A 26434-nucleotide genomic window follows, 5' to 3' on the forward strand; every position below is an offset into this window, starting at 1 on the left:
CGGTCTATGCAAACATGACTCCTTGTATAAAGGTGTCAGTTTTGTTGCCAGATAGAAGGGTAAAGAACCAATTATCATATTTTTACTGGCAAATGAGGTTCCCATAGTGTAGATGCTTGCCCCAAGCTCTCATACTCTGATGGTGCATTGTCTTTGAGTTGTGCGCCTTTTGGCATCATCTGGTCCAACCCATATGAGACTAGGCTCTAAGGAAAGCTGTCTCGGGTGTGGATCAATCAACTTTAAGGACAGTGCACATTATCAGAGTTATGTTCTTTTGTTTGTATTATGACTGCAGGTATTGCGGTCTATGCAAACATGACTCCTTGTATAAAGGTGTCAGTTTTGTTGCCAGATAGAAGGGTAAAGAACCAATTATCATATTTTTACTGGCAAATGAGGTTCCCATAGTGTAGATGCTTGCCCCAAGCTCTCATACTCTGATGGTGCATTGTCTTTGAGTTGTGCGCCTTTTGGCGTCATCTGGTCCAACCCATATGAGACTAGGCTCTAAGGAAAGCTGTCTCGGGTGTGGATCAATCAACTTTAAGGACAGTGCACATTATCAGAGTTATGTTCTTTTGTTTGTATTATGACTGCAGGTATTGCGGTCTATGCAAACATGACTCCTTGTATAAAGGTGTCAGTTTTGTTGCCAGATAGAAGGGTAAAGAACCAATTATCATATTTTTACTGGCAAATGAGGTTCCCATAGTGTATTTGTTTAGTTATATATTTAGCTAATTTATACGTGGCAGAGCCAATTGTACTGACTATAGGTTGTAATGGGATTTTATGAACCCATACAATATCGGTGGTTTTGAGGCCCTTGGCTTAATTTGGTATTGCTCATTCTTAGGGATTAATGTATATTTGCAATGATTGTAGTAGTCTTACGTTCTAAAGTATTGGTTGGATATCGTTACATTTTAATGTAGGTACTTTCGTCTAGTAAATCTTAAATTGTATTATTGTAATAATACTTCTTGAGACGGCTTCGGAATCAGTCCTTTTTATTTCCACTTCCACAATACACTTTACTCACTCACTCTTCGTTGCTGGCAGACAACGGAGAGAGGACAGACTTCACACTAAGTCCCCACCGCGCACGTGGCACCCAGAGCCCCCATACACGCGTGACCCTGCTCTTGTCGTTTCCTAGTCTGCTCTCGATCGTTCTCTCTCACTCTCTCTTAATCCCTTCGTCACGTGGTCCCCCCAGCCAATCCTCCATGGACAGCCTTGACCATTCTCGATGGTTCCCTGTCAATCCCAGGACCACGCCTCTCATCCGGCTCCCCATTAGCTGGGGCCCCGAATGGCTAGGCCAATCACTCCTGATGACATGCCGTGATCACGCCGGGGCCATGCTCCCTATCTCAACCCTTATTGGCTACAAAGCAGGACCGGCAAGCCAATCCCCACTTGAACCCTCTATGGCTGTTATTACATTATCACAATCGGCTCGTGACATCACTACAGTAGTGCGGCCTTTATCAGCTGCCAGGATTTTATTTAATCGGAGCTCTCTTAAGGTTTTTTTGCTTCGTTCGAGCTAATATTTACTCTTGGTACTTTGCTATTCTCAATTATTTTGGCAACCTCGTGTCTAGTCATCTCTGCCTCATTATGTGGAAGTAGTCTTACTGCTGATTCTACCTCAGCAATTATCTCATCCACTGGAATTGTGCGTGGGGTAACGGCAAAGTTAAGGCCTTTAGAAATGACGGAAATCATGTCACTGGTTAAAACAGTGTTAGTTAATATTATTGGTTCTTTCGGTAAAGTCACGTAGAAGGGAAATAATAAAATAATAAAAATATAAAACAATAAATTTCTCACGACGTTTCGACTGCAACAACACAAGCAATCATCATCAGCTGTGGAATCCACAGCAATAATCAATACAGTATATAATGAATTTTGGTTAGTGAGAAGACAAAAGCGATACAAACTAGCATAGAATATGGTGTTCAATATTCATAATTAATTCCCGTCAAACTTTACATGAACTTTTTTTTAATGTATTTTTCAAAGTTATTGAATTATGAAAGAATAAGGAATGTGTTGTTATGATTTCAATTATTTTTTACATTTGGATTATGTTTTGTTAAAAACGTGAAAAATCTTCAAAAAATCTACATCATGGGACCTCCTTTGCCAGTACCAAAATATAAGAATAGGGTTTTCCCATTTTTTATGGCAACAAAACTGAAACCTTTTTACAAGGAATCATGTCTGCATTAACCACAATACTTGTGGTCAGAATGCAACCAAAAACCCTCTGATAATATATGCATTGTCCTTGATACTGATTGGTCCATACCAGAGATGGCTTTCTTTTGAGCCTCGTCTCAATTGGTGCTAGACCAGATGATGCCAAAAGGCGTACAGCTCCAAGACAATGCACTATCAAAGTAATGAGGGCTCGGGGAAAGCATCTACATCATTAGACCTCTTTTGCCAATGTAGTGCCATAGGAGGGGCCACTGTGCCAGCCCAAGAGGGGAGGGGCTACTGGGGGCTCTAGGAACCTAGACAGCTAAGCCCTCGGCGCTAGGACCCCAGGCAACCCAGACAGCTAAGCCCCTTGGCGCCACCAAGGGGGGGCTGTGTGTGCTCTGTGGGATATCTGGGGGCACACACAACCCCACCCCTCGATGGGGAAGAGGCATAAAAGAGCCGCTCACTGGCCGATCGGGGCCAGTCGCAGCTCATTACCCAAGACCAGCCAGCCAGCCAGCTTTGGACCCTGGACCCCCTTGTCCCGCTTGTCCTTGTAAGGGCCGGGACGCTGTGCGGGCCAGTGGTGGGACTCTGGGACTCCCGGCTCTACGTCCTTGTAAGGGCGAGTTCCGAGGAAGCCAGAGTCCAGACCCGCACCTTGGCTGGGTCAGGGCGGGTAGCCTCCCCTAGGGTAATTGTAGCTGGAGGACCCCGGAGCACAGCTAGAGTTGGCTGTGTTCCTAGGCGGTGTGCCTAGGCGGTGTGCCTAGGCGGTGTGCCTAGGCGGTGTGCCTAGGCGGTGTGCCTAGGCGGTGTGCCTAGGCGGTGTGCCTAGGCGGTGTGCCTAGGCGGTGTGCCTAGGCGGTGTGCCTAGGCGGTGTGCCTAGGCGGTGTGCCTAGGCGGTGTGCCTAGGCGGTGTGCCTAGGCGGTGTGCCTAGGCGGTGTGCCTAGGCGGTGTGCCTAGGCGGTGTGCCTAGGCGGTGTGCCTAGGCGGTGTGCCTAGGCTATAACAGAGTATCAGGACTGTTGGAGTGTTGTATTGTAATAAAGAAGTTACCTCTACAAGTGTCTCCGGAACCCATTACACCAGTACCAAAATAAAATAATAGGGTTTTCCCCCTATATTCTGGCAACAAAATATATATTTTTTCGAAGAATCATGTGTGCATTAACCACATCACTTGCGGTCAAAATGCAAACAAAAAGACAACTCTAATAATGTATGCACTGTCCTTGAAATTGATTGGTCCACACCCGAGACAGCTTTTCTTAGAGGCTAGTCTCACATGGTGTTGGACCAGATGACGCCAAAAGGTGCACAACTCAAAGACAATGCACCATCCGAGTATTGAGAGCTCGGGGTAAGCATTTACATTATGAGACCTCCTTTGCCAGTAGCAAGATATAGAAATAGGTTTTTACCATTTTACCTGCTAACAAAACTGACACCTTTATCCAACACCATGAGAAACTAGGCTCTAAGAAAAGCTGTCTCGGGTGTGGACCAATCAATTTCAAGGACAACGCATACATTATCAGAGTTGTCTTTTTGTTTGCTTTTTGACCACAAGTGTTGTGGTTAATGCAAACACGATCCCTTGTATAAAGGTGCTAGTTTTGTTGGCAGGTAAAAGGGTAAAAACCTATTACTATATATTGCTACTGGCAAAGGAGGTCTCACCATATAAACTAGCCAATAATATAGAGTTAAATATTAATAATTAATTCCCGTCAAACCTTATGTAGTGACAGAACGGTCACTACTGTGTTAGCCTGTACGAAGGCTGGGGGCCCCAAGGGGGTGCCTGGGGGGTCACGTGGTGGAGGGATCCGGACCTTCCCAGAGGTGGGGGAAGTGAAGCGTGTCCTGGGAAGGGAGGCGTGGCCTGAAGAGAGCCAGCCACGCCGGGGCGGAGCCAGCCACGCCAAACCAGATATAAGCGTGGTGTGAACGCAGAGCAAGGCTGTTGTACTGTACTCCAAAGAGAAGACATCATCGGTCGTCAAGTCCCGAGTCGTCGTCCTGGGCCAGGCAGGCCGTTGCCTGCCTGGTCCAGCCTGTGTCGCGTTCCAGAGTGTTAGTGAGTTCAGGAAGGTGGTCACCACCTCATGTACAGTGTTATATTACTTACCGTTAATAAATAGTGTTGCCTCCAAGCTGCGTGTGTGTGCACCTAATTCGAACCTACTACATTTGGCGTCAGAAGTTGGAAAAATAAATATTGCTAGGTGTTATCCTAGGGAAGTAAAATGGGCACACGAAAAACAAATATACAACTCACCTGGACGCCTTCGTACAACGGGGACGGTGTGACGACCATCCTTCGGACAGCCCCGGGGATGGCAGCCCCGGTGACAGAGAGAGAGAGAGATGGCGCTGCACGCGGAGCAGCGGGACTGGCATCGCACTGCTGCTTCGCCGCCATTGGGAACGGAGCGACGGAGCCGCGGGGAGAGGACACCATCGTCGCTGCGGGGGCTGGCGGGGGAGGCCCGGGCATGCGGGCCACGCGGTGGGCCCGCCATTTCGAGCGGCTGGTCGGGGCGCGGTTCCCGCCAAAGCGCCGCTCCCGCCATTTCTGGGGCTGGTGGGGCGCGCTTCCCGCCAAAGCGCCGCTCCCGCCATTTCGGCGACGGGTCGGGGCGCTGTTCCCGCCAAAACGCCGCTCCTGCTGCCAAAATGCCGCTCCCGCCGACATCAACGCCTGCAGAGGGGGAGTTCCAGCCTTCTGCTCGAGCGCGAGAGGTGGATGGGGGTTCGCAAGAGCAGGCCATATTCACCATGCAAGATTCTTCGGGCCGTCCCAGTGCTCCACCTTGCCGCCCTCCGCTATTCAAAGTTTGCCAGGCGAGTCGTGACATGACAAGCACCAGTCCCCAAGAAAAATAATAATAATAATCTTCACCCATCTTACGTGCGCCGGGTTGCGATCGCGTGTGTTTTTTTAACTCGCTAAGTTGCGGAGCGTGTTCGTCCGGTTGTGTGCGTAATAAATTGACGAGGCGACCATGGGGGTTTCTGCTTGTAACAAGTGTTGCTGTTAATTACGGCGTCGAGATCGGTATCTTCTGGGTGTAGTTAATGATTAATTCGTGTTGGTGTCCCGAGCTCCGTTGATATCCTGTATGTTGCCGTGTTAATGACTCGTGTTGTTACATCGTTTTGTTGCGAAATCGCCATTGTTATTGTGTATACTGTATGGAGTTTCGCTCGTGATTGTCACGTGTAACTGTAAGAAACTTTGATCGTCATTGTTGCCAAGGTACAGACCGTATGGAGCTTTGCTTGGAATTGTTAACAGTGTATGGACTGTTGGGTACTTGCTTGTGATTATTTACTATGTACGGATTGTCTGGAGTATTGATTGTGTGTGTTGCCATGTGGGGACTGGATGGAGCATTGCGCCAAATGATTGACTGTACGAAATTTATATACTGCATATACTGTATTAATAAATTCGGCGATTCTTGGGGTTTGTGTATAGTTTTTTTTGCTCTCAAAATTCGAATGCCCTGAGTCCCATGGTTAATGTTGAAGGGGATTTTGAAATGACAGGTTCGGTTTGTTTCAAACTCACTGGTTGGTTCCTGTCCGTTGTTGCACAGATGATGTCTTTTGTGCGGGAATGCTCCTTGTGTTCTATATGGATCGGGGGTGCGTTTCCGTTAATTGCCGTCAAATTGCGTTGCTCTCTCCACTCGGTTGGTACAGCTGCATGCTGCAATGCGAGTCTCGGAGATGATGTGTACGGATACGGGATGTGAGGTGTATTGTTGTGACCATTGAATATTCGGGATCGTCACAAATTGTGCGTACCTGTTCGGCATTGGATCAGTTCTGTGGGGGATCATAATTCAAATTTTATGTGTTGTGATGGTGTTAAATTGCGATGGTGACATGCTGCCAGGGATTTGGAATTGTGCTGCTGGCTGTCACCTATCTTGGGGCGCAGGTCCTGACCAGGATGGCCCAGTGAGTGTTGCGTGCCTAACATGAACGTTGTGGTCCCGTCATGCAATGGCTGACGGCTTGACCTGACAGCCCGGAGTTTGAAACACTCCGTGGCATGTCTAGCCTAGTGGGCTGTGCGCTCACATGGCTCGGAGAGTGTGGTCCCGTCATGCAATGGCTGACGGCTTGACCTGACAGCCCGGAGATTGAAACACTCCGTGGTATGTCTAGCCTAGTGGGCTGTGCGCTCACAGTGCTCGGAGAGTGTGGTCCCGTCATGCTATGGCTGACGGCTTGACCTGATAGCCCAGAGATTGAAACACTCCGTGGCATGTCTAGCCTAGTGGGCTGTGCGCTCACAGGGCTCGGAGAGTGTGGTCCCGTCATGCTATGGCTGACGGCTTGACCTGACAGCCCGGCGATTGAAACACTCCGTGGTATGTCTAGCCTAGTGGGCTGTGCGCTCACATGGCTCGGGGAGTGTGGTCCCGTCATGCTGTGTCTGACGGCTTGACCTGACAGCCCGGAGATCGAGACACTCTGTGGCTTGTCTAGCCTTGTGGGCTGTGCGCTCACATGGCTCGGGGAGTGTGGTCCCGTCATGCTATGGCTGACAGCTTGACCTGACGGCTCGGAGGTTGAGACCCTCTGAAGCGCGTTGAAACAGTGGGCTGGAGATTCGTAAGGTTCAGGTGGAGTTGTCCTGTTACGTTGAGACTGTATCCCTCAGTTGTTAGGGTGCATGTTGTGCAGTGAGTGAACGATGGGTCGTCTCAGCTCGGTCGGTACAGCTATATGCTGCGATGCGAGTCTTGGAGAGAGACTGGGTCGTCTCAGCTCGGTCGGTACAGCTATATGCTGCGATGCGACTCTTGGAGAGAGACTGGGTCGTCTCAGCTCGGTCGGTACAGCTATATGCTGCGATGCGAGTCTTGGAGAGAGACTGGGTTTAAATTTCACCGATATGGCCGACGCGTGCTGCTGGTTGTGACGCCGCGTCGGAAAGGCGGTGGGGTGGTAACATAGAAATTCCCCCCCCGATATAGCCGACGTGTGCTACTGGTTGTGACGCCGCGTCGGAAAGGCGGTGGGGTGGTAACATGGAAATTCCCCCCCCCGATATGGCCGACGCGTGCTACTGGTTGTGATGCCGCGTCTGAAAGGCGGTGGGGTGGTAACATGGAAATTCCCCCCCCGATATGGCCGACGCGTGCTACTGGTTGTGACGCCACGTCGGAAAGGCGGGGGGGGGGGGTGCTAATGGGTGACTGTCATTGCATGCGTGATTCTAACGGGGTGGGGGCTGTGCTTGAGCGTAAGTGGGTTAGCCAGTTTTCATGTATATTTGTTGTTAATTCCCCGTTTTCTATGCGGTTCCCTTTTACCCTCGTCGATTCTGTATATATTACGTGATTGTATTTCTTATCGGTCGCCGGTCATTTATTGATGTTGCTGGTTCGGAGGCACACCTTTTCGATGTTTCACAGTTGTGTTACAGCCGGGGACGGCTGTGTGTTTATACAGGGGGGGGTGATGTAGTGACAGAACGGTCACTACTGTGTTGGCCTGTACGAAGGCTGGGGGCCCCAAGGGGGTGCCTGGGGGGTCACGTGGTGGAGGGATCCGGACCTTCCCAGAGGTGGGGGAAGTGAGGCGTGTCCTGGGAAGGGAGGCGTGGCCTGAAGAGAGCCAGCCACGCCGGGGCGGAGCCAGCCACGCCAAACCAGATATAAGCGTGGTGTGAACGCAGAGCAAGGCTGTTGTACTGTACTCCAAAGAGAAGACATCATCGGTCGTCAAGTCCCGAGTCGTCGTCCTGGGCCAGGCAGGCCGTTGCCTGCCTGGTCCAGCCTGTGTCGCGTTCCAGAGTGTTAGTGAGTTCAGGAAGGTGGTCACCACCTCATGTACAGTGTTATATTACTTACCGTTAATAAATAGTGTTGCCTCCAAGCTGCGTGTGTGTGCACCTAATTCGAACCTACTACACTTACATAAACAAAAACAATATTTATGTGTTTGTCAAAGTTATTGAATTATGAAAGAATATGGAATGTCTTGTTATGATTAAAATTATTTTTTTCATTTGGATTATATTTTGTTAAAAACGCGAAACATCTTCATAAAATGTCGCCCATTCCATATGTCATTTCAGTGCCAAGTTACACCATTGTAACCATCATCAACAAGACAATGACGTCCATTACAGTGTCTTGGATGACTTCTCTCCCGAACGCATACGTCTACTGGATCTACATGAAAGAGACTATAAGTGGAAGAGAGATTTACACTTTGTATTCATATTCAAACACATACACGTTCACTAACCTGGTTCCTGGAAGGAACTACTCCGTGTATGTGACGGCATACAACAGGTCCTCCTCCCAAATATCAGATGTCGTCATGGACAGTACTTGTAAGTACTTATATGGTCTTCTATCAATAATTGTCCTGCATATTAATTTGACCACAAAAGTAAAGAACCCTAGTTTATCAATTTGCAGCCCAAATGATCATTTCACATCTGGCACAATTGAACATTACCCTTGAGAAAGCATAGATGGTCAAGACCAGCGGGATGGACTATGGGATGTATCACAAAGTAAATATGGGATATATTTAAAGCTCTGTATCACCAGGTGCGTTAGAAACTGGGGAGAGGACTGTTGGGCTAAACAAAGACAACGGTTATGTTATCAGATTGTTGCCACCAGCTGTGCAATCTGGAGATTACGTTTCAGTTCCTTTGAGTAATCCTGCAAACGAGGTGCTTTGTGATAAACGGCATCTCTGTGGATTAAAAACTCCTAGTTCCCTCCCCCCTATCGTCCCCCGCACCCCCACACCTCCGCCACAACCTACGCTCCTTTGACAACTGCGCACTTCTTTGCTTGGTTTCCTCATCGCGTCTACCAAACTTTGATTTCTCCTCCATGCACCCTGGCACTGCTTATTTTGTCCGAAATTCAGTACTTTCTTCAAATTTGGACGTGCTTGCACCAATGCTCCCCTTACACCCTCCACAACGCCGCCCATGTCTTTAGTTATCATCAACGCTCAAGTCACAACTTTGGCTCGTGCTCAAAGCAGAGCGCATCTGGAGGACTTAACCAACCGATGACTCACGTTCCTAATATTATTCCCGACTTTTCCAAACTATCAAATGACGCTTCGTCCCTGGAGGCTTCTCACCACTCATACTTGATTGTTTCATTTCCTCCATATCTCCACACCCTGCTCTATTTTTCAATACCCTAAACTTTTACTCTACCTGCAACTTTTTCTGCCGCCCCCACTCCTGTGGTCTTCTTCAATTACTTTATGACTAAGATCGACCGTATCCGCTCCTCAATGATTACTGCGAAACCTCGTGATATCCCTGCACCAACTGACCCCTCCGCGTTCCACAGTACTACGCTTTGGCTATTTCGGTAAAGTCACGTAGAAAGAAATGTAATTAAATAATAATAGAATACGACGTTTTGATTGCAACGCAAGCAATCGTCATCAGGTACGAATGAATGAGAAAACGAACCTAGTAAACTTAGAAATATAATGCAATACAACGCAGAGAGTCGGCTAACATAACAGTCAACACCCTATCTGGTTGATTACGTTCTTCCAAAGATTGCTACATTTGAGAGAGACAAAACACAGACACGGAGACAGAGACACACACAAGCAGAGAGAGAGACTCACAGAGACAAACAGAGAGAAACACACATAGGCACACAGAAAGACAACGCCTATTTGTCGAGGCTTTAAATACAGAGAGAGAGGGGTGCTGGGGCAGAGAGAGGGGTGCTGGGGCAGAGAGACGGGGGCGGGTTAGATAACATTGAACAAACAAGCACGGTTTAAAGCTTTCGTGACTGCAGGGACTCATCTTCTTGGTTCTTTCGGTAAAGTCACGTAGAATGGAAATAATTAAAATAATAAAAATAAAACATAATAAAATCATTCTCACGACGTTTCGGCCACAACGCAAGCAGCCGTCCTCAAGTGAAGACCAGGTCTGTCGGGGAGACAGCGTCAGACGCTGTCTCCCCGTCAGACGCTGTCTCCCCGACAGACCTGGTCTTCACCTGATGACGGCTGCTTGCGTTGTGGCCGAAACGTCGTGAGAATGATTTTATTATGTTTTATTTTTATTATTTTATTATTTCCATTCTACGTGACTTTACCGAAAGAACCAAGAAGAAAAAAAAACAAGCACGGCTTGCCCATAGCGGACGGGAGAGCTCGACACTGCACTTCTAAACAACCAAGCCCATAGCAGACAGACGAGCTAGACACTGGACTTGTAAACAAACAAGTTCGTCCTGTCCATAGCGGACAAACGAGCGAGACACTGCACTTCTAAACAAACAAGCACGGAGAAAGCAAATTTAGTAAAATTAGGAAGTTAAATTCAATGCAACCTTATTACGCATAGCAACCCCTATGAGTAATAACTCATGAGGAGGCTTTCGTCTACCAATTGCTTTGTAAAGGCCTGTTAATAATCACTGATCAGCAACCCATCGTCAGAAAAATAATTAACCCAGTGTGTGATGAATTTTGGTTACTAAGAAGTGAAAACCATTAAAAAAACCAGTGAAGAATATGGTGTTCAATCTTGATTTGAAGCTTCCGTGACTGCAGGAATCCATACTCTTTGGTTCTTTTGGTAATTTATTTCTAACTACGTGACTTTACCGAAAGAACCAAAAGCATATGGTGTTCAATATTCATTATTAATTCCCGTCAACCCTTACATCAACAACAAATGTTTATTTAAGTATTTGTCAAAGTTATTGAATAATGAAATACAGAATGTGTCGTGATTTCAATTAGTTTTTTTTCAGTTACGTTACGTAAAAAATTATGTTGACAAAATGTCGCCCATGCCAAATGCCGTTTCAGTGTCAAGTTACACCATTGTAACCATCACCAACAAGACTATGACGTCCATTACAATCTCTTGGATGACTTCTCTCCCGAACGCATACTACTACTGGATCTACATGACAGAGACTATAAGTGGATACGTGAATTACTATTTCTTTTCATATTCAAACACATACACGTTCACTAACCTGGTTCCTGGAAGGAACTACTCCGTGTCTGTGACGGCTTACCAAGGGTCCTCCTCCCAAATATCAGATGTCGTCATGGACAGAACCTGTAAGTATCTCTACGGTCTACTGTCAATAATTGTACTGCACCCTCAATTCATACCTGCCATCCCCTTATTATTGCATACCTTATTATATACCAATTCACACCTTATTGGTCACCCCGTGCCCTTATCAATCTCAACGTTCATCCTAAGAAGTTCCATCACATGGGAGAAACACAAACAAATAGACATTTTTTTGGCCCGTATCGAAACGGTTGTACACCATATATGAACCGGAAAACTCAATTTCCCTGTACAAGAACACGGGTAAACCGTATGGGTTTGACAGGTATGTCAATTGTCCACAAGAGTAATGACGAACCCTATTTTAGACATTTGCAGCCCAACTCATTATTTCACATCTGGCACACTAAACTTTACCCATTAGACGGATAACAATGTCAAGACTAGCGGGCTGGACTGTGGGATCTATTAAAATGGAAACATGGGCTCTATTTAAAGCTTTTCCACCAGGTGTATCATCTGCAAATATAGCATTTCATTAGAGTACTCTCCTTAACGGGGTGCCTTGTTAAACACATCTTTAACCAGGGGCATATGTAAAATTGTGTGTAATTGGTCACCTAAGGTTTTATGTGTGAAGGGACAATTTAACGCGTAGGGTTCACGGCCAATAATCAGATTCATAATTGATGTTCAGGTCAAGTCATTTATTGATCTGAACATATTTCTGTCACTAGACGTTCTACCAGCCGACTTCCTGAATTTAAATTCGGACATCCTGGAACTGGTCCTGGTGAAGTATAGCGTAGTCTCATGCGATTTGCCGAAGCTAACCTTGGTTGTGAGAATTGTTCCTCAACTTTTCAGTGAGGTTAAACAATTATAATTGTTATGTTAAATACTTATACTAGTGACAAGTTATTCTGTTTGGAGATCAAGCTTTCATGACATACATTTGACCAGATGATTAAGTGGCCGTACTAAAAATGATGTTCCATCTTTACACTGGATATGATTTTACTACGTAAAAACAGTTAAATAAAGCAGTCTGTGAAGAAAAGAGCCCTGTGGCACCCCGTAATTTAACAATTTAGAACATGTTTATCCTGAAATGTTTCATAAAAACATGATTGTATAGATAAGAACAGAACCAAGACAGTAAGTGCCTGCAGTGCATACATATTTTTGAAGGCGCTGCAGAAAAATTAGGAGAACCAGATGGGCAAGAAACCCACAATCGACATAGCCTAGGAGGCCACTTATCACTCGTCACAGTGCTGTCTCTGTAGAGTAGCCTTGACTGCACTGGATAGCACAAACCATAGATGCCAAGATTATTAGACGTGAATAAACATTTTATGTTCCAAAACAATAGTAATACCGTGTTCAAAATGAATGTATTTCAATGTAAACGAAGTTTAAACTGCGAAATTTTATTGTTTCAAATAATATTTTTTTTAATGAAAACGTGAACATGTTGCTCATATTATTAATCTACTGCTGATGCTGTTTCACAGTGCCACCCAAAGTCATTGTGATCATCAGTGTCAAGACTGATACAACCATGACTATCTCATGGACGGCTCCATTTGCTGACATAGACTACTACTCAGCTTACTTAAGAGACACTGCAACTTGGAATCTGATCGGAAACGAAAACTATAGCTTACCAACTACAAGAACATTTTGGGATTTAGTTACGAACAGAAACTACTCTGTGTATGTGGAGGCTCATAGTGGGGCCAATTCACAATTGTCAGATGTGGTCACAGGAAAAACTGGTACGTTCCTGAAAGTATTAAAAAATATAACTTTAAAATGTTTTTGTGATCGTAAGCACAATTGACTACCCTTTGATACTCATTTTTAAAATGCGCTGCCCATTTTTCTGGCATATTTAAACAAAGCACACGATTCCTGTAGAGTGTTTACGCTATTGTGCAATAAGATCCTAATGGCAGGACCCCGGGGTCCCGAATAAACGTAAGTAAAACTCGTAATTAATGTATTTATTTTTGGCAATTATTATTGCCTGGTAGTTGGATTTTTCACAAACGTGATTGTGTTTAATTCTCGTGCCACTTTCATTACACTTTTTCTGGGTTAAATAAGTGAAGCTCCAATTATCCCAAACAATCACACATCGAATCAGCAACTGAAGGTGAGAGACAAGGTGAATCAGGGCTGAGCTGACAAATTAGGCTCCATCCCTCTCACACAGGCACACACCTTTGCACTCTTGCGAATAAGACGATTTTGGTCTCTTGACTTCTCACACTATTAAACGAATACAGGCGTGTCTGGCTTAACGAGCAAGGTTTTTTCCGCGAAAATCGCTCGGTGAGCTAGTCGTTTTCCCATTGAGTTCCGTTTTGTGATGCCGCAGCCGTGAAGCCGCTCTGCGGGCACCCCACCTATGATCTCCCCACCGCAAAGCGTTGGGGCCGACGCTGCTTTCCCCGCACCACCCCCCACATAAACACCCCCCCGCCCCCCCACCATAGAGCCCCGAGGGGAGGTCACCTGGCCGACAGGTTTTCACCCAGAAGCCCTTTCATGGGGATAATCTTGACGGTTTCCTGCGGCCAGGGAATTGGGCGATCTCCGCCGATGCTAACTCACATTGTGGCGCCGTGACTTGGGTTGAAATTACATGGTCACGATGGGGCTGCCCAGCCACCACGGTTAAGACGCACACCACACACACGGGTCGGTAGGCAGGTAGGGGGTGGAGCCAAGAACGGCGGGAAAGCGGGGTCGTCTCTCTGATTGGTCGGGCGCTCGGCACAAACAGGGAAATGTACGTAGCTGGAAAGCAACGACCCGCGGCGGGAAGTCCGAGCGAGCTGATTGGCCAGTGGGTCGGAGCCGGGTTATCTTTGATGTAGGTAACAATAAAAGGGCCGTAGAAAGGGCAAGAAGCTCTCTTTCTACTGGACCATCCATGAGACGATCATCAGCGCAGCCAGGCCCACTCCCAGCGAGAGCTCCGTGCATCCTCGCCTTCCCCCCAGCTCTCCAACGGCCGAACCGCAGCCGTGAGGCAGCCCCGAGCAATGCCCCACAAGCAAGACTCGCGGGCTCGCGGGGGTTTGGCCCAGGGAGGGGAGCCGGCGGGCGGCAGCCCTTCCTCCGCAAACGAGGAGCGCAGCAGCTCTCACACGAGTGAGGGATCCGGAGACGGCGAACCCCCTCTGGCCGGCCCCCAGCAGGGAGAGGCCCCGGGGGCCAGCGCCCCCCACACCTTTTCCATGTTCAAATATGAGTTACGTTTCAGCACCACTATCTTCCACTCTTTAACAATTTTTGAAAAGTAAAACATACCAACTTAAATTAATAAATAATGCAATACATATCAAAAGTAACACCACACATGAAAGAAGTATGGTGCGAAATAATTTCAACATACATACATTAAAAACAACAGTGCTTGGTTTTTATTTAGTTTCCATGGTAGAAGTTACGTGTGTGGAGGGAGCAGCAGGGGCCATGCAGGACAGCTGGTTCAAATATCACTTGCCACTGATGTTAGCCGTGGCTTGGAATCGAACCAGGATTGCTGGGTTTATAGCCACATTCTTAGGTTTTTTCGGTAAAGTCACGTAGGTAATACATCAACATTTATGAAAATAAAATAAAATAAAACAAAAATCACGACGTTTCGGAGGCAACACAAGTCTCTGTCATCAGGTGGGACCGTCACAGCCGAATTAGCTGTATCAAGTGAGGCAATGATTCAAGATGTAATCCCTTATAAGCAAGTTGAAGGGGGGAGGAGAGGGGGGGGGGAGCTCATCAGAATGTGGTAGCCAATGAATGGAACGTATCGGGAGGGAGGGGGGCGGGGCTCAAAGACAGCACGGGGTGTTAATACAACGCATCGGGAGGGGGAGGGGGGGCAAAAAAATTGGACGACGGCTTGGACGCGGTTGCTGCTGCACACGCCAACACAATGGACAGAGAGGGGGAGGGGAGGTCTGATACACATGATAGGCAAAATAACAAAAATGTTTATACCAATGCTGGATGACCAATGAAGAGAGTACTGTAAAAAAACTGGGGATGTTAACACTCGGTAAAGTAAAGTAAAATAGTGCCTGTCAGATAAGATGGTCCAAAAAAGTGTAATTAAGTCTTTTTTGCGTGGTTGATAACATCTTTCCAATGATTACTAAGTTTGTACCCATCATCACGGTTGAAATTATGTCTGTGTTTGTATATTTGTATGGCTTCGTGTACAAACCTTTGATGGTAGCCGGGAGGTTTGCAGAGAACCTTGGTCTCGGAAAAGACAATTTCATGAGAGCCCACCGAGTTGTAGCAATGATCAGCAACGGCAGAAGAATCAGTTCTGCCGTGTTTCAGATCTGACTTGTGCTCGCAGACACGATCAGAAACATGACGTTTCGTTTCTCCAATGTAGCAATCACCACAAATGCAACTCAATTTGTAGACTCCAGGATGCTGTAAGTCAGGAACGACATCCTTCACAGATGGAATCAGATCACGGGTTTTATGCACTGTACTGAATCGGACTTGGATCTTATGTTTGTTTAGAATTTTGGAGATCTTTTTGGTCACGCCTGCTATGTATGGCAACGTGATGGTTTTGGTCGGAGTTTCATGTGGCTGTTTCTGTGTGGTGGGAGAGACAGCTTGGCGGATAGTACGGTCAGAGTATCCGTTCATCCTGAGGGCCCAATGTACATGTCTTAATTCACGGGTCAGGTGGTGTTTGTCAGAAATGCCATGGGCTCTGTGGTATAGCGTTTTGATGAGAGAAATCTTTTGAGATGGGTGGTGGTGGGAATCCGGTTTCAAGTAGGAATCTGTGTGGGTGGCTTTCCTGTAGACAGAATGTCGCAAGGATCCGTCAGGCCTCCTCTCAAACAGAATATCCAAGAATGGTAGTTTACCGTCTTTCTCCACTTCCATGGTGAATCTGATGGATGGGTGTCTAGAATTGATGTGGTCCAAGAAGTGGTTCAATGCTGGGAGGCCATGTGGCCTAATGACGAAAGTGTCATCCACATACCTCTTCCACAGGGAAGGACGCAGGGTGGATGTCTGGACGGCGTCTGATTCAAACTTTTCCATGAACATGTTGGCTATAACTGGTGACAAAGGGGAGCCCATAGGGGTACCCTCATTCTGTTTGTAGAAGGTGCCATTCCAGGTAAAATAGGTGTTGGTGAGGCAATGCCTAACCAGCGCAGGTGCATCAGAATTCAATCCATGTTGGACTAAGTCCTCAATTATTGTTAGGGTGTCCGGTACTGGGACTTTGGTAAACAAAGATACTACATCAAAGCTGACGAGGATGTCATCAGGAGATAGTACCATGTCCTTAACCATAGAGACTAATTGGGTTGAGTTGAGTACTGCCGAAGAGGTCTTGCCTGTGAAAGGGAGCAGAGTATCTGATAGAAAACGGGCTAGTTTGTACGTAGGAGAGTTTATCGTCGACACAATGGGTCGTAGCGGGGTGCCTTCCTTATGGATTTTGGGAAGACCATAGAGTCTGGGAGGTCTTGCCGCCGATGGTTTTAGAGAGGGACGTTTGCTTGGTTCGATTAGGGAAGTCGAACTCGTGATGCTACTGTTGGTTTTCGTCGTTAGGCTTTTAGTGGGATCGTTTTTAATTTTGGAGTAACTCCCATCATTAAGAAGGTCCAGGATTTTGTTGTTGTATGAATCTTTATCCATGATGACCGTGGCATTGCCCTTGTCTGCCGAGAAGATGACTATATCATCTCTCTTTTTTAGGTCCCCGAGTTCAGAGCGTTCGTTTTTGCTGATGTTACTAGTGGGTTTCTTAGCATTCTTAAGAATAGTAGCTATTTCAGCTCTTGCTACATCCGCATGGATGTGTCCTATGCCTCTGAGGGCTACATCAATCTGAGAAATCATATCCTCTACTGGTATATATTTAGGGGTGATGGCGAAATTTAGTCCTTTGGCCAGTAACGTTTTTAGAGTGTCAGAAATTGGGATGTTACTCTGATTAATCACGGTCTTGTTAACATCCAGCTTTGCGATGTGTGGCTCTGGTTTCTTCTTAGATAGGAGGTTGAATTTAGAAATCAGGTTAGCTTTGTATTTGGCTGACATTGAGTCAGCAGAAGCAGAAGTCATGTTATCAACGTGGTTTCAATCAGAAGGTGACATTTTTTGTATTAACATTAAATGTGTTTGTAAGATAGTCTTGTCTAAATTATCGAGTTCAGATCGGAGTAACCATATTCTCTCCGAGATTAGTAATAGGCTAGCTTTAAATAAGATCTGTTTGGAGTTCGGTGAGGACACAGCAGCGGATGTGAGTGTGAAAGCGATGGGTATTACCTTGTTATCTCGGCATGCTGTGACTTCTTGTCTCGTTGTCTGTTAAAAACTCTAACAGATAGGTGGGCTCCCCTTTGTCACCAGTTATAGCCAACATGTTCATGGAAAAGTTTGAATCAGACGCCATCCAGACATCCACCCTGCGTCCTTCCCTGTGGAAGAGGTATGTGGATGACACTTTCGTCATCTGGCCACATGGCCTCCCAGCATTGAACCACTTCTTGGACCACATCAATTCTAGACACCCATCCATCAGATTCACCATGGACGTGGAGAAAGATGGTAAACTACCATTCTTGGATATTCTGTTGAGAGGAGGCCTGACGGATCCGTGGGACATTCTGTCTACAGGAAAGCCACCAACACAGATTCCTACTTGAAACCGGATTCCCACCACCACCCATCTCAAAAGAATTCTCTCATCAAAACGCTATACCACAGAGCCCATGGCATTTCTGACAAACACCACCTGACCGGTGAATTAAGACATGTACATCGGGCCCTCAGGATGAACGGATACTCTGACCGTACTATCCGCCAAGCTGTCTCTCCCACCACACAGAAACAGCCACATGAAACTCCGACCAAAACCATCACGTTACCATACATAGCAGGCGTGACCAAAAAGATCTCCAAAATTCTAAACAAACATAAGATCCAAGTCCGATTCAGTACAGTGCATAAAATCCGTGATCTGATTCCATCTGTGAAGGATATCGTTCCTGACTTACAGTATCCTGGAGTCTACAAATTGAGTTGCATTTGTGGTGATTGCTACATTGGAGAAACGAAACGTCATGTTTCTGATCGTGTCCGCGAGCACAAGTCAGATCTGAAACAAGCAAGAACTGATTCTTCTGCCGTTGCCGATCATTGCTACAACTCGATGGGCTCTCATGAAATTGTCTTTTCCGAGACCAAGGTTCTCTGCAAACCTCCCGGCTACCATCAAAGGTTTGTACACGAAGCCATACAAATATACAAACACAGACATAATTTCAACCGTGATGATGGGTACAAACTTAGTAATCATTGGAAAGATGTTATCAACAACGCAAAAAAGACTTAATTACACTTTTTTGGACCATCTTATCTGACAGGCACTATTTTACTTTACTTTACCGAGTGTTAACATCCCCAGTTTTTTAACAGTACTCTCTTCATTGTTCATCCAGCATTGGTATAAACATGGGCATTTTCGTTCTTTTGTCTATCATGTGTATCAGACCTCCCCTCCCCCTCTCTGTCCATTGTGTTGGCGTGTGCAGCAGCAACCGCGTCCAAGCCGTCGTCCAATTTGTTTGCCCCCCCTCCCCCTCCCGATGCCTTGTATTAACACCCCGTGCTGTCTTTGAGCCCCGCCCCCCTCCCTCCCGATACGTTCCATTCATTGGCTACCACATTCTGATGAGCTCCCCCCCCCTCTCCTCCCCCCTTCAACTTGCTTATAAGGGATTACATCTTGAATCATTGCCTCACTTGATGCAGCTAATTCGGCTGTGACGGTCCCACCTGATGACGGAGACTTGTGTTGCCTCCGAAACGTAGTGATTTTTGTTTTTATTTATTTTCATAAATTTTGATGTTTTACCTACGTGACTTTACCGAAAAAACCTAAGAATATGATTCCTTGCAGTCACGAAAGCTTCAAATCTAGCATTATAGCCACATTGCGAAATGGGGCGCTGTAACGGGATGAAATGAATCACGTAACAGAAATCGCCATGCTTGATCAATGTTTGATCCAGGTCGATTCCCGTTTAAGCGAACATTGAATCGTAAAAAAATACGTCGATTCCCGTTCCAGTATTCCTTATATGGGCAAAACCACGCCCCATTATTTCATATATGGGCCTTCTTCATTAAAATAGTTTATAATTAATTATTTTGCGGTTGAATTTTATCCTGTTCACAGCACCACTTCCTTTCCTCCACGTCTGCAATTAATTAGGGTCGCCACCCATTTACGGTGTCAGAAAAGGCCCGCCCCCCCCATGACTAAGTACGCAAGTTCACTCAGCACAACATAACTGGTAAACAAACAGCTGCGAGCCGCCGTGTGCCCCGCGCCATCACAGGATGCATATTCATCAATCGGTCTCTGATAAACGAACATTTTGCTTGTTTTGATAACAAATGGGTCCACATTCGAATTGCTCGTTGTAGGGGATTCTCGTAGAAAAAAACGCTCATTAAACGAGTAAAGCCTATAACTTTAACTTGTTTGTACTGGCACAATTGTTGTGCTATGCCAACGATGGCTTGCCGCTTCTTTTTCCACGTGTTTGTCCCACTCATGTGGGGTCCGCTGTCCTTACCAACCTTCTCCACACTGCCCTGTCCTGCGCCATCTCTCTTTCCGCCCCTCAGGCCACCATGTCCGATCGCACCACATCGCCCCACCTCTTTTTCTGCCTTCCTCTTGATCTCTTTCCTTCCACTTGCATCACTTGCAACTTCTGACCCACATAATTTTCCTGCTGTCTCTCCACATGACCGAACCACACCACCTTGAGTCTTCATATCACTTCTTCATTGCTCACCCTGTCCTTCCTTGTTAAACCCACCATCCACCAGAACATCCTCATCTCATTGGTCTGGTCCTCCCTCTTGTGACCCAGCACTCGGCCCCATACAACAGCACCGGCCTCACCACTGTCGTGTACACTTTTCCCTTCAACCAAACTGGGACCCTTTTATTGCACACCACACCAGTCATCTTTTGTCATTTCAGCCATCCAGCCCTTGTTCTTGTTCTCATCTCTCCTTCTAGTGACCCATCAGCACATATTGTTGCACCCAGGTACTTAAACTCATTCATCTTTATTAACTGGTCACTTCCAATTTGCAATCCATTATTTCCACTGAAATTTGCCACCATATATACTCAGTCTTTGTCCGACTGATCCTCAACCCATTCCCTTCAATCTATTGCACCCAGATCTTCAAATAATTTCCACTACCCCTCTGCTTTCACCGCATAACATAATGTCATCTGCAAACAGCATGCACCATGGGGGCTCCCTCTGAATGTATCTCACGTGTCCAGCACCAGGATGAAAAGAATAGGGCTCAGGGTGGATCCTTGCTTTACTCCTGCTTTTCCCTCCTTAATACATATCCAGGATCAGCTGGACATATACCTCAGGAATACATCTTCTTCTCATACACCACCAGATGAGCTCTCTAATCACCCTGTCGTACACTTTCTCAAGATCAACAAACACCATATGCAGGTCCCGTTTCTTCTCTCTGAACTTCTCCATCAATACTCTCAGTGCAAAGATTTCATCCATTGTTGCCATTTTCTGTCTGAATCCAAACTGGCCCTTTCCACTATCCACCAGCTTCCTCAGTCTCCTTTCTATAATCCTTTACCAGAGTTTCATGGTGTGACTCATCAATGCTATTCCTCTGTAGTTCTCAAACTCTTGTACATCACCGTTCCTTTTAAAGATGGGAACCAATGTACTCTCCACACATCCGACATTTTCTTCTCCATCCAGATTTTCCCAAACAGCCCCATCAGTATTTCAACACCATTTTCTCTCATTAATTTAAACACAGCAATTGGAATCTCATTTGGCCCACTACCTTTTGATGTTTCATGCTGCCTAGAGCAGCCGTCTTCACTTGAAGACGGCTGCTTGCGTTGTAGCCGAAACGTCGTGAGAATTATTTTATTTTTTTATGTTTTATTTTTATTATTTTATTACTTCCCTTCTACGTGACTTTGCCGAAAGAACCAAGAAGATGAATCCCTGCAGTCACGAAAGCTTTAAATCGAAACCTCTTCTCTCGTTATCGTATCTGCAACTACCTCATTTCTTTGATGTTCCTCAACCATTTCGCGTCTTGGGGCTTTCACATTCAGAAACTTCTCAAAGTATTATTTCCATCTCACTCAAACCAATATTGTTCGTCCTTCACTGCTCTTAACGAGATTCAGATGGTCGATGTCACTGGTCTTTCTCTTTCTCCGGCTCTTGCCAAAAAGTATACCATCTTCTCGCCTTTTTTGCTGTCAAGCTTCTGGTGGAGTTGCGCAAATGTGTTTTTCTTTGCCATGGCTACCACTCGCTTTGCCTCTCTTCTCACTGCCAGGTATTCATCCAGATGGTGCTTCTCTCTCGTATTCTGCCAGTCCTTAAACTTGACTTTTTTCTCTTTGTTGCCTTTTGCACTTCATCACTCCACCACCATGTTTCCTTCTGTTTCATCTGCCTTCCTTTTCTCACTCCCACTGTACTACCTGCTGCTTTCAGTATTCCACTCACCAGTTGTTCCCACATTTCATTCACGCTCCTCCTATGCATTAGGCTTTATAAGTTATTCATAGCTTGCCAGCAGAAGTTTTCTTTCTCATTGTTTAGTCACCACCACTTCACTTTACTGCAGTTCTTTTGTCTCATGTTGTGCAGTTTACACACTCTCCAGGAATTGTAAAAATGTATTGGGATTTCCTTTCCAAACAGTCAAATCAAACATGTTTATATAAGTCAGCGATTCAATAGTTGATAACATAAAATTGCAGACTACGCAAAACTTGGCGATGTGTGCAGCTTGAAAATGTGGCCTACAAATTACACAACTGGGAGAGTAATGAAGAACCCCTATTACTGCTGTTCGTATCCCAGCTAATTATTTCACATCTTAGCCAAATGAACTGAACGCATGGGATAACATGGAAGGCCAAAACCAGGGGGACTGTTGCGCTTTACAAAGATAACCTTGGCTATGGTATCAGCTTGTTGCCACCAGCCGTGCCATCTGAAGTCAATGCTGCGGTTCCTTTGAGGAATTCTGAAAAAGAGGTGTCCTGTGATAAAACGGAAGCTCTGTGGATTGAACACATTTTTAATCACGAGGTGAAAATTGAGGGTCACAGCCCAGGCTTCCCTCTGTAACAATTATATCTGGTGTACCGGTTTTAGGAGTATGGCTGTGGGGAAGCCCTATTATGTAAATTTAACTGCTATAAAATGGGCAACAAAGAAGGGGGATGTCACGTGAGGAGAAGAGGATGGTGTCAGAAAACAGCAGCCAGGAGCAGGATGCCTCTATTTACCGCTAGTACTGAGACACCACACCAATGGAGCCACAAGTGCTCTACCTACTGCTACACTGTAGAGACACCACACCAAAGAAAGCACTTAAGTGCTGCATATTGCCACATGCTGGCTATTAAGGTCTGGGACATGCAGGACCGTGAGTCCTGTAAACAGGCGTGCGGGTGGGTGTGTAAGGGTGATGGAGTTAGGCGGTTGTGTTGCGTGTACAAATGGGTTCCTTTTTTATTAAGTCACATACAGGACACAAGTCAGATAATTCTTGTGGGGGTTCTGCCTATAAAGTGCATGAAAGTAGCATCGATAAAAGTGTGGCAAAACGACCAACCCGCTGGGCGTGTTACTTTGGGGTGCTATTTACGTGGCAGGTTGGGCCACATCGCAAACAAATTGTAGGCAAAACCATAACATAACTGGGAGACGGACTGAGAGGAAAATCAGTTCTTGGTCAACTGAGGCTGTGTCAACCAGGACAGAAGCTCACATGACCTATGCATGCAAAACTGTTGATGGGATAAATTAAATTGCTTGTCTTAAGAGATGGTGGAAAAATTCCAGTGTTGGGTATGTGAGTGGATATTTCTGAAAACCAAGTACAACCAGGAGTAGTGAATAGCCCTCAGAACTAGACGAGCAAGAGTGTGAAGGGACACTGGATGCAGTGGAGTCGGGGTAAAACTAGTTATTGTGGCTGACTCCCAATTAACAGGAAAATACTTAATAGATGGGGCAGCACGAACATGTCCAATGGCGAATATTTAATTGACGTTCCCCTACGTTTCATGAGTTGTTAATGCTATGTGCGTGGATGAACCTCTGCATTTGTGGTGGGTAATATCCCATGTGCGACAAAACTAAAAAGGGTATAAAGGCATGACGGAGTAAGGGATGAATCACAGGAGCCCGTGCAGGGAGAGGAAATATCTCAAGCCGTTAAGAGAGCAGACGGAGCATGTGACGAAAAACCCATGAATTAATTACGGATAGTGTATACCCATATTAAAGGAATGCCTATAGAGGACTTGAAAAGTGCCAAAGACACTGTGGGCAAGCAAGGGAAAACAAAATCGGGCATACTAGTAAAATAAATTCCAGCATAAAAGTAGTGGCAAATATTGTTGTATCAAGAGTTTTCGTCTGCTCACATAGACAATGGGGAGATGTTTTCACAACTAGTGATACAGAGTGAGTTGAGAACACACATGATGGGTTTGGAACATGATTCCTTGCTTGAGGGACATATGGGTGTGCGAATTATTCTTCATAGGATAATCTCTTTTATGTTTACTGGTCTCGGGTCAATGAAGATGTTAAGCGATATTCTATTTTATTTAGGATTAATATCGTGCCCTTTTCAGGGCACTTTACAACACAAGCTGATGGCGGTACACAAGGGGCAAAAGGGGAGCAATGGGTGGGGTGGAGCGGCTGTCGGTGAGGGAGGTGACGGAAGGGATGGAGGGACAGAGGCTGGGAATGGAGCTGATGTTGTAGGGATGGGGAAGGAGGAATACGGTGGAGAGTGATGGTGAATGAGGGAGGCAGATAGGTGCAACGTGGATGAAAGGCAGCGGGGTATGGGACACATGCGTGAAGTGGTAACATAGGTGCTTTGGCTGTGCATGGATGAGGGTAGGTGTAGGGTGGTAGGGGCAGAGTTCTGGTGGCCGGATAGTTGAGCTGATTGAGGAGTACAGCGGAGGGATGGGGGAGAGTTGTGGTTAGGTGCGCATAGAAAAAGCGAGACATGGGAGCCGGGTCAGGAATTAGGGTTGTTGTAGGAAGAGGACCGGGAGAGTCGGTCAGAGGTGGGAGAAGGAACCGATGGAGGCAGTAGAAAAGAAAAAAAACAATAGAAAAGAGAAAGTACCTAAGGACAGAGTGAAACAAGAAAAGCGGGGGGGGGGGGGAGAGTCATTTAGAGAGGGAGTTTGTTCCAGTGCAATTGGGCAAGAAGAGAGAAATAAAGAAAGCGAGACTGGGCATGAGGAGGTGAAGAATCAGTGAGAAAAAGGGAATATTGAGATCGGAGAGCGCGTGAAGGGACGTATAGGGAAATGAAAGAAGTGACAGGGGGGGGGGGGGCAAGACCGTGCAAAGCGTTGAATACTAGGGTGAGGAATTTAAAAAGACACCGGTCATTAAACAGGAAGCCAGTGAAGTTGTTGGAGATGAGAGCAGTGATATGTGTAGGGAAGGTTGAGTACAGTGCTTGCACTGCATTTTGGAAGTATTAGAGAGGGTTAAAGGCATAAGCAGGGAGACCTACCAGGAGTGAGTTGCAGTAATCAAGACAAGTGAAGACAAGGGAGTGTACGAGGAGTTTGGCAGCAGTGGTAGTGATGAGGGGGCAGATTTTCCTGGTGTTGTACAGAACGTAACAACATGTGCGAGTGGTCTTGACAATGTGGACATTGAAGTCGCCACCAGTTCTACGATCGGCGAAAGGCGGTTGGAGAAACGACGCTCGCCTATCGTACGGCGCTGCTCGCCTTGGCGGATGCAGCTTTTCCCCGCATGGACAAGGAGGGGAAGGACGCCATGGTGACGGAGCAGCTGCTGGCGTTGGCTCACAATTTGGGAGTCCCCATTAATGTGGCGGACGAGATGGACATTTGTTCCCTGGGGATCGCCACGAGCATTCACGCCTACGAAGTCCTCAAGCGAAAGTCGACGGTCATCTGTGCATTGGCGGGGAACGGGGCACCGGCCGCCACGGTCACCGAGCCTCAGCCTGCTGCGGCTCGGGAGGAGGCTTTCACCGTATCGAGACCGGGGGACTGGAGGACGGGAGGTCGTTTGCCCACACGCTCATCCCGCAAGCTGGAGCAACCGAAACCTACGACGTCCCTCATCGTCTGCTACAACTGCGGGCTTCGGGGTCACGTCGCGTCCGGGTGCCGGGCTCGGCGTCAGCGCGCCGCGGGACCACGTCCGGACGAGGACCAGGGCCACAAGCCGTCCCAGCTAAACCCGGCAAGTCGCGGCACCTCACACGCTCGGTCCACGCACGGGGCACGTTCGGGTCGCCGCTTGGGGGTGGGGGACCCGCGTATGGGCACCGGGGGTTCGGTCCGGCGAGGGGGGTTCGTACACGGCCCGAATGCTGTTCAATGGTCCGAATTGGCCCATAGGATGGTGGCTGCGTCGGCCGGGTCGTCCGTGGTAACGGGGTTTATTGACGGGGTTGAGGTCCGGGTGCTTGTGGACACGGGTGTGTCGGCCACTATCAATTCGGACCTTATTTATAACATTCTTCCCGTCCAATGTCGTCCCCTTCTGCCTGTAGACGTGCCATTTTACGCGGCGAACGGGGGTTCCTTGGGGATGATCGGCCAGATTCGGGCGTCTATTTGTATTGGCGATATCAAATTGGCGGGTCCTATTTTCGTATCATCATCGCTGGCCGTTCCTTGTTTGCTAGGCACGGACTTTCTGTCTAAAATGCCCATCAAAATCCTCATAGATCAGGCCTGCATCGAGCTTCCATCGGGTCGGCGGGTTGCGTTTTTGACGAGTCCTACTAAGATACGCACGATTTGTGCGACGGTGCAGGCGTTGGCGACTCGGACCGTACGGGTGCCCCCGGGATCGCAAATGTTGGTACCCCTTCGGTTGAGGAAACCCCTCAAGGTGGAAGCGGGGGCACAGGGAGTTCTGTTGGGGCCGTCTAATAGGGCACAAGGGGGCCTCGGTTTGGCGGTAGCTCAGACCATGGTGAG

At 46.8% G+C, this 26434-nt stretch overlaps 1 protein-coding gene across 2 annotated transcripts in view; it reads left to right on the forward strand.

The window, feature by feature from the left end:
* LOC144733875 (receptor-type tyrosine-protein phosphatase beta-like) overlaps positions 1-26434 on the forward strand; it is a 122958-nt gene that overhangs the window by 39818 nt on the left and 56706 nt on the right. For both annotated transcript variants that reach the window (XM_078615882.1, XM_078615881.1), the window contains exons 5-7: positions 8332-8592; positions 11082-11342; positions 12819-13082. In XM_078615882.1, the coding sequence (XP_078472008.1) occupies positions 8332-8592; positions 11082-11342; positions 12819-13082 (786 nt within the window). The remainder of the gene's footprint in view (positions 1-8331; positions 8593-11081; positions 11343-12818; positions 13083-26434) is intronic.

This window comes from Lampetra planeri, chromosome 48, assembly GCF_965212315.1.
Source record: "Lampetra planeri chromosome 48, kcLamPlan1.2.h2, whole genome shotgun sequence".
NCBI classification, from domain to species: domain Eukaryota; kingdom Metazoa; phylum Chordata; class Hyperoartia; order Petromyzontiformes; family Petromyzontidae; genus Lampetra; species Lampetra planeri.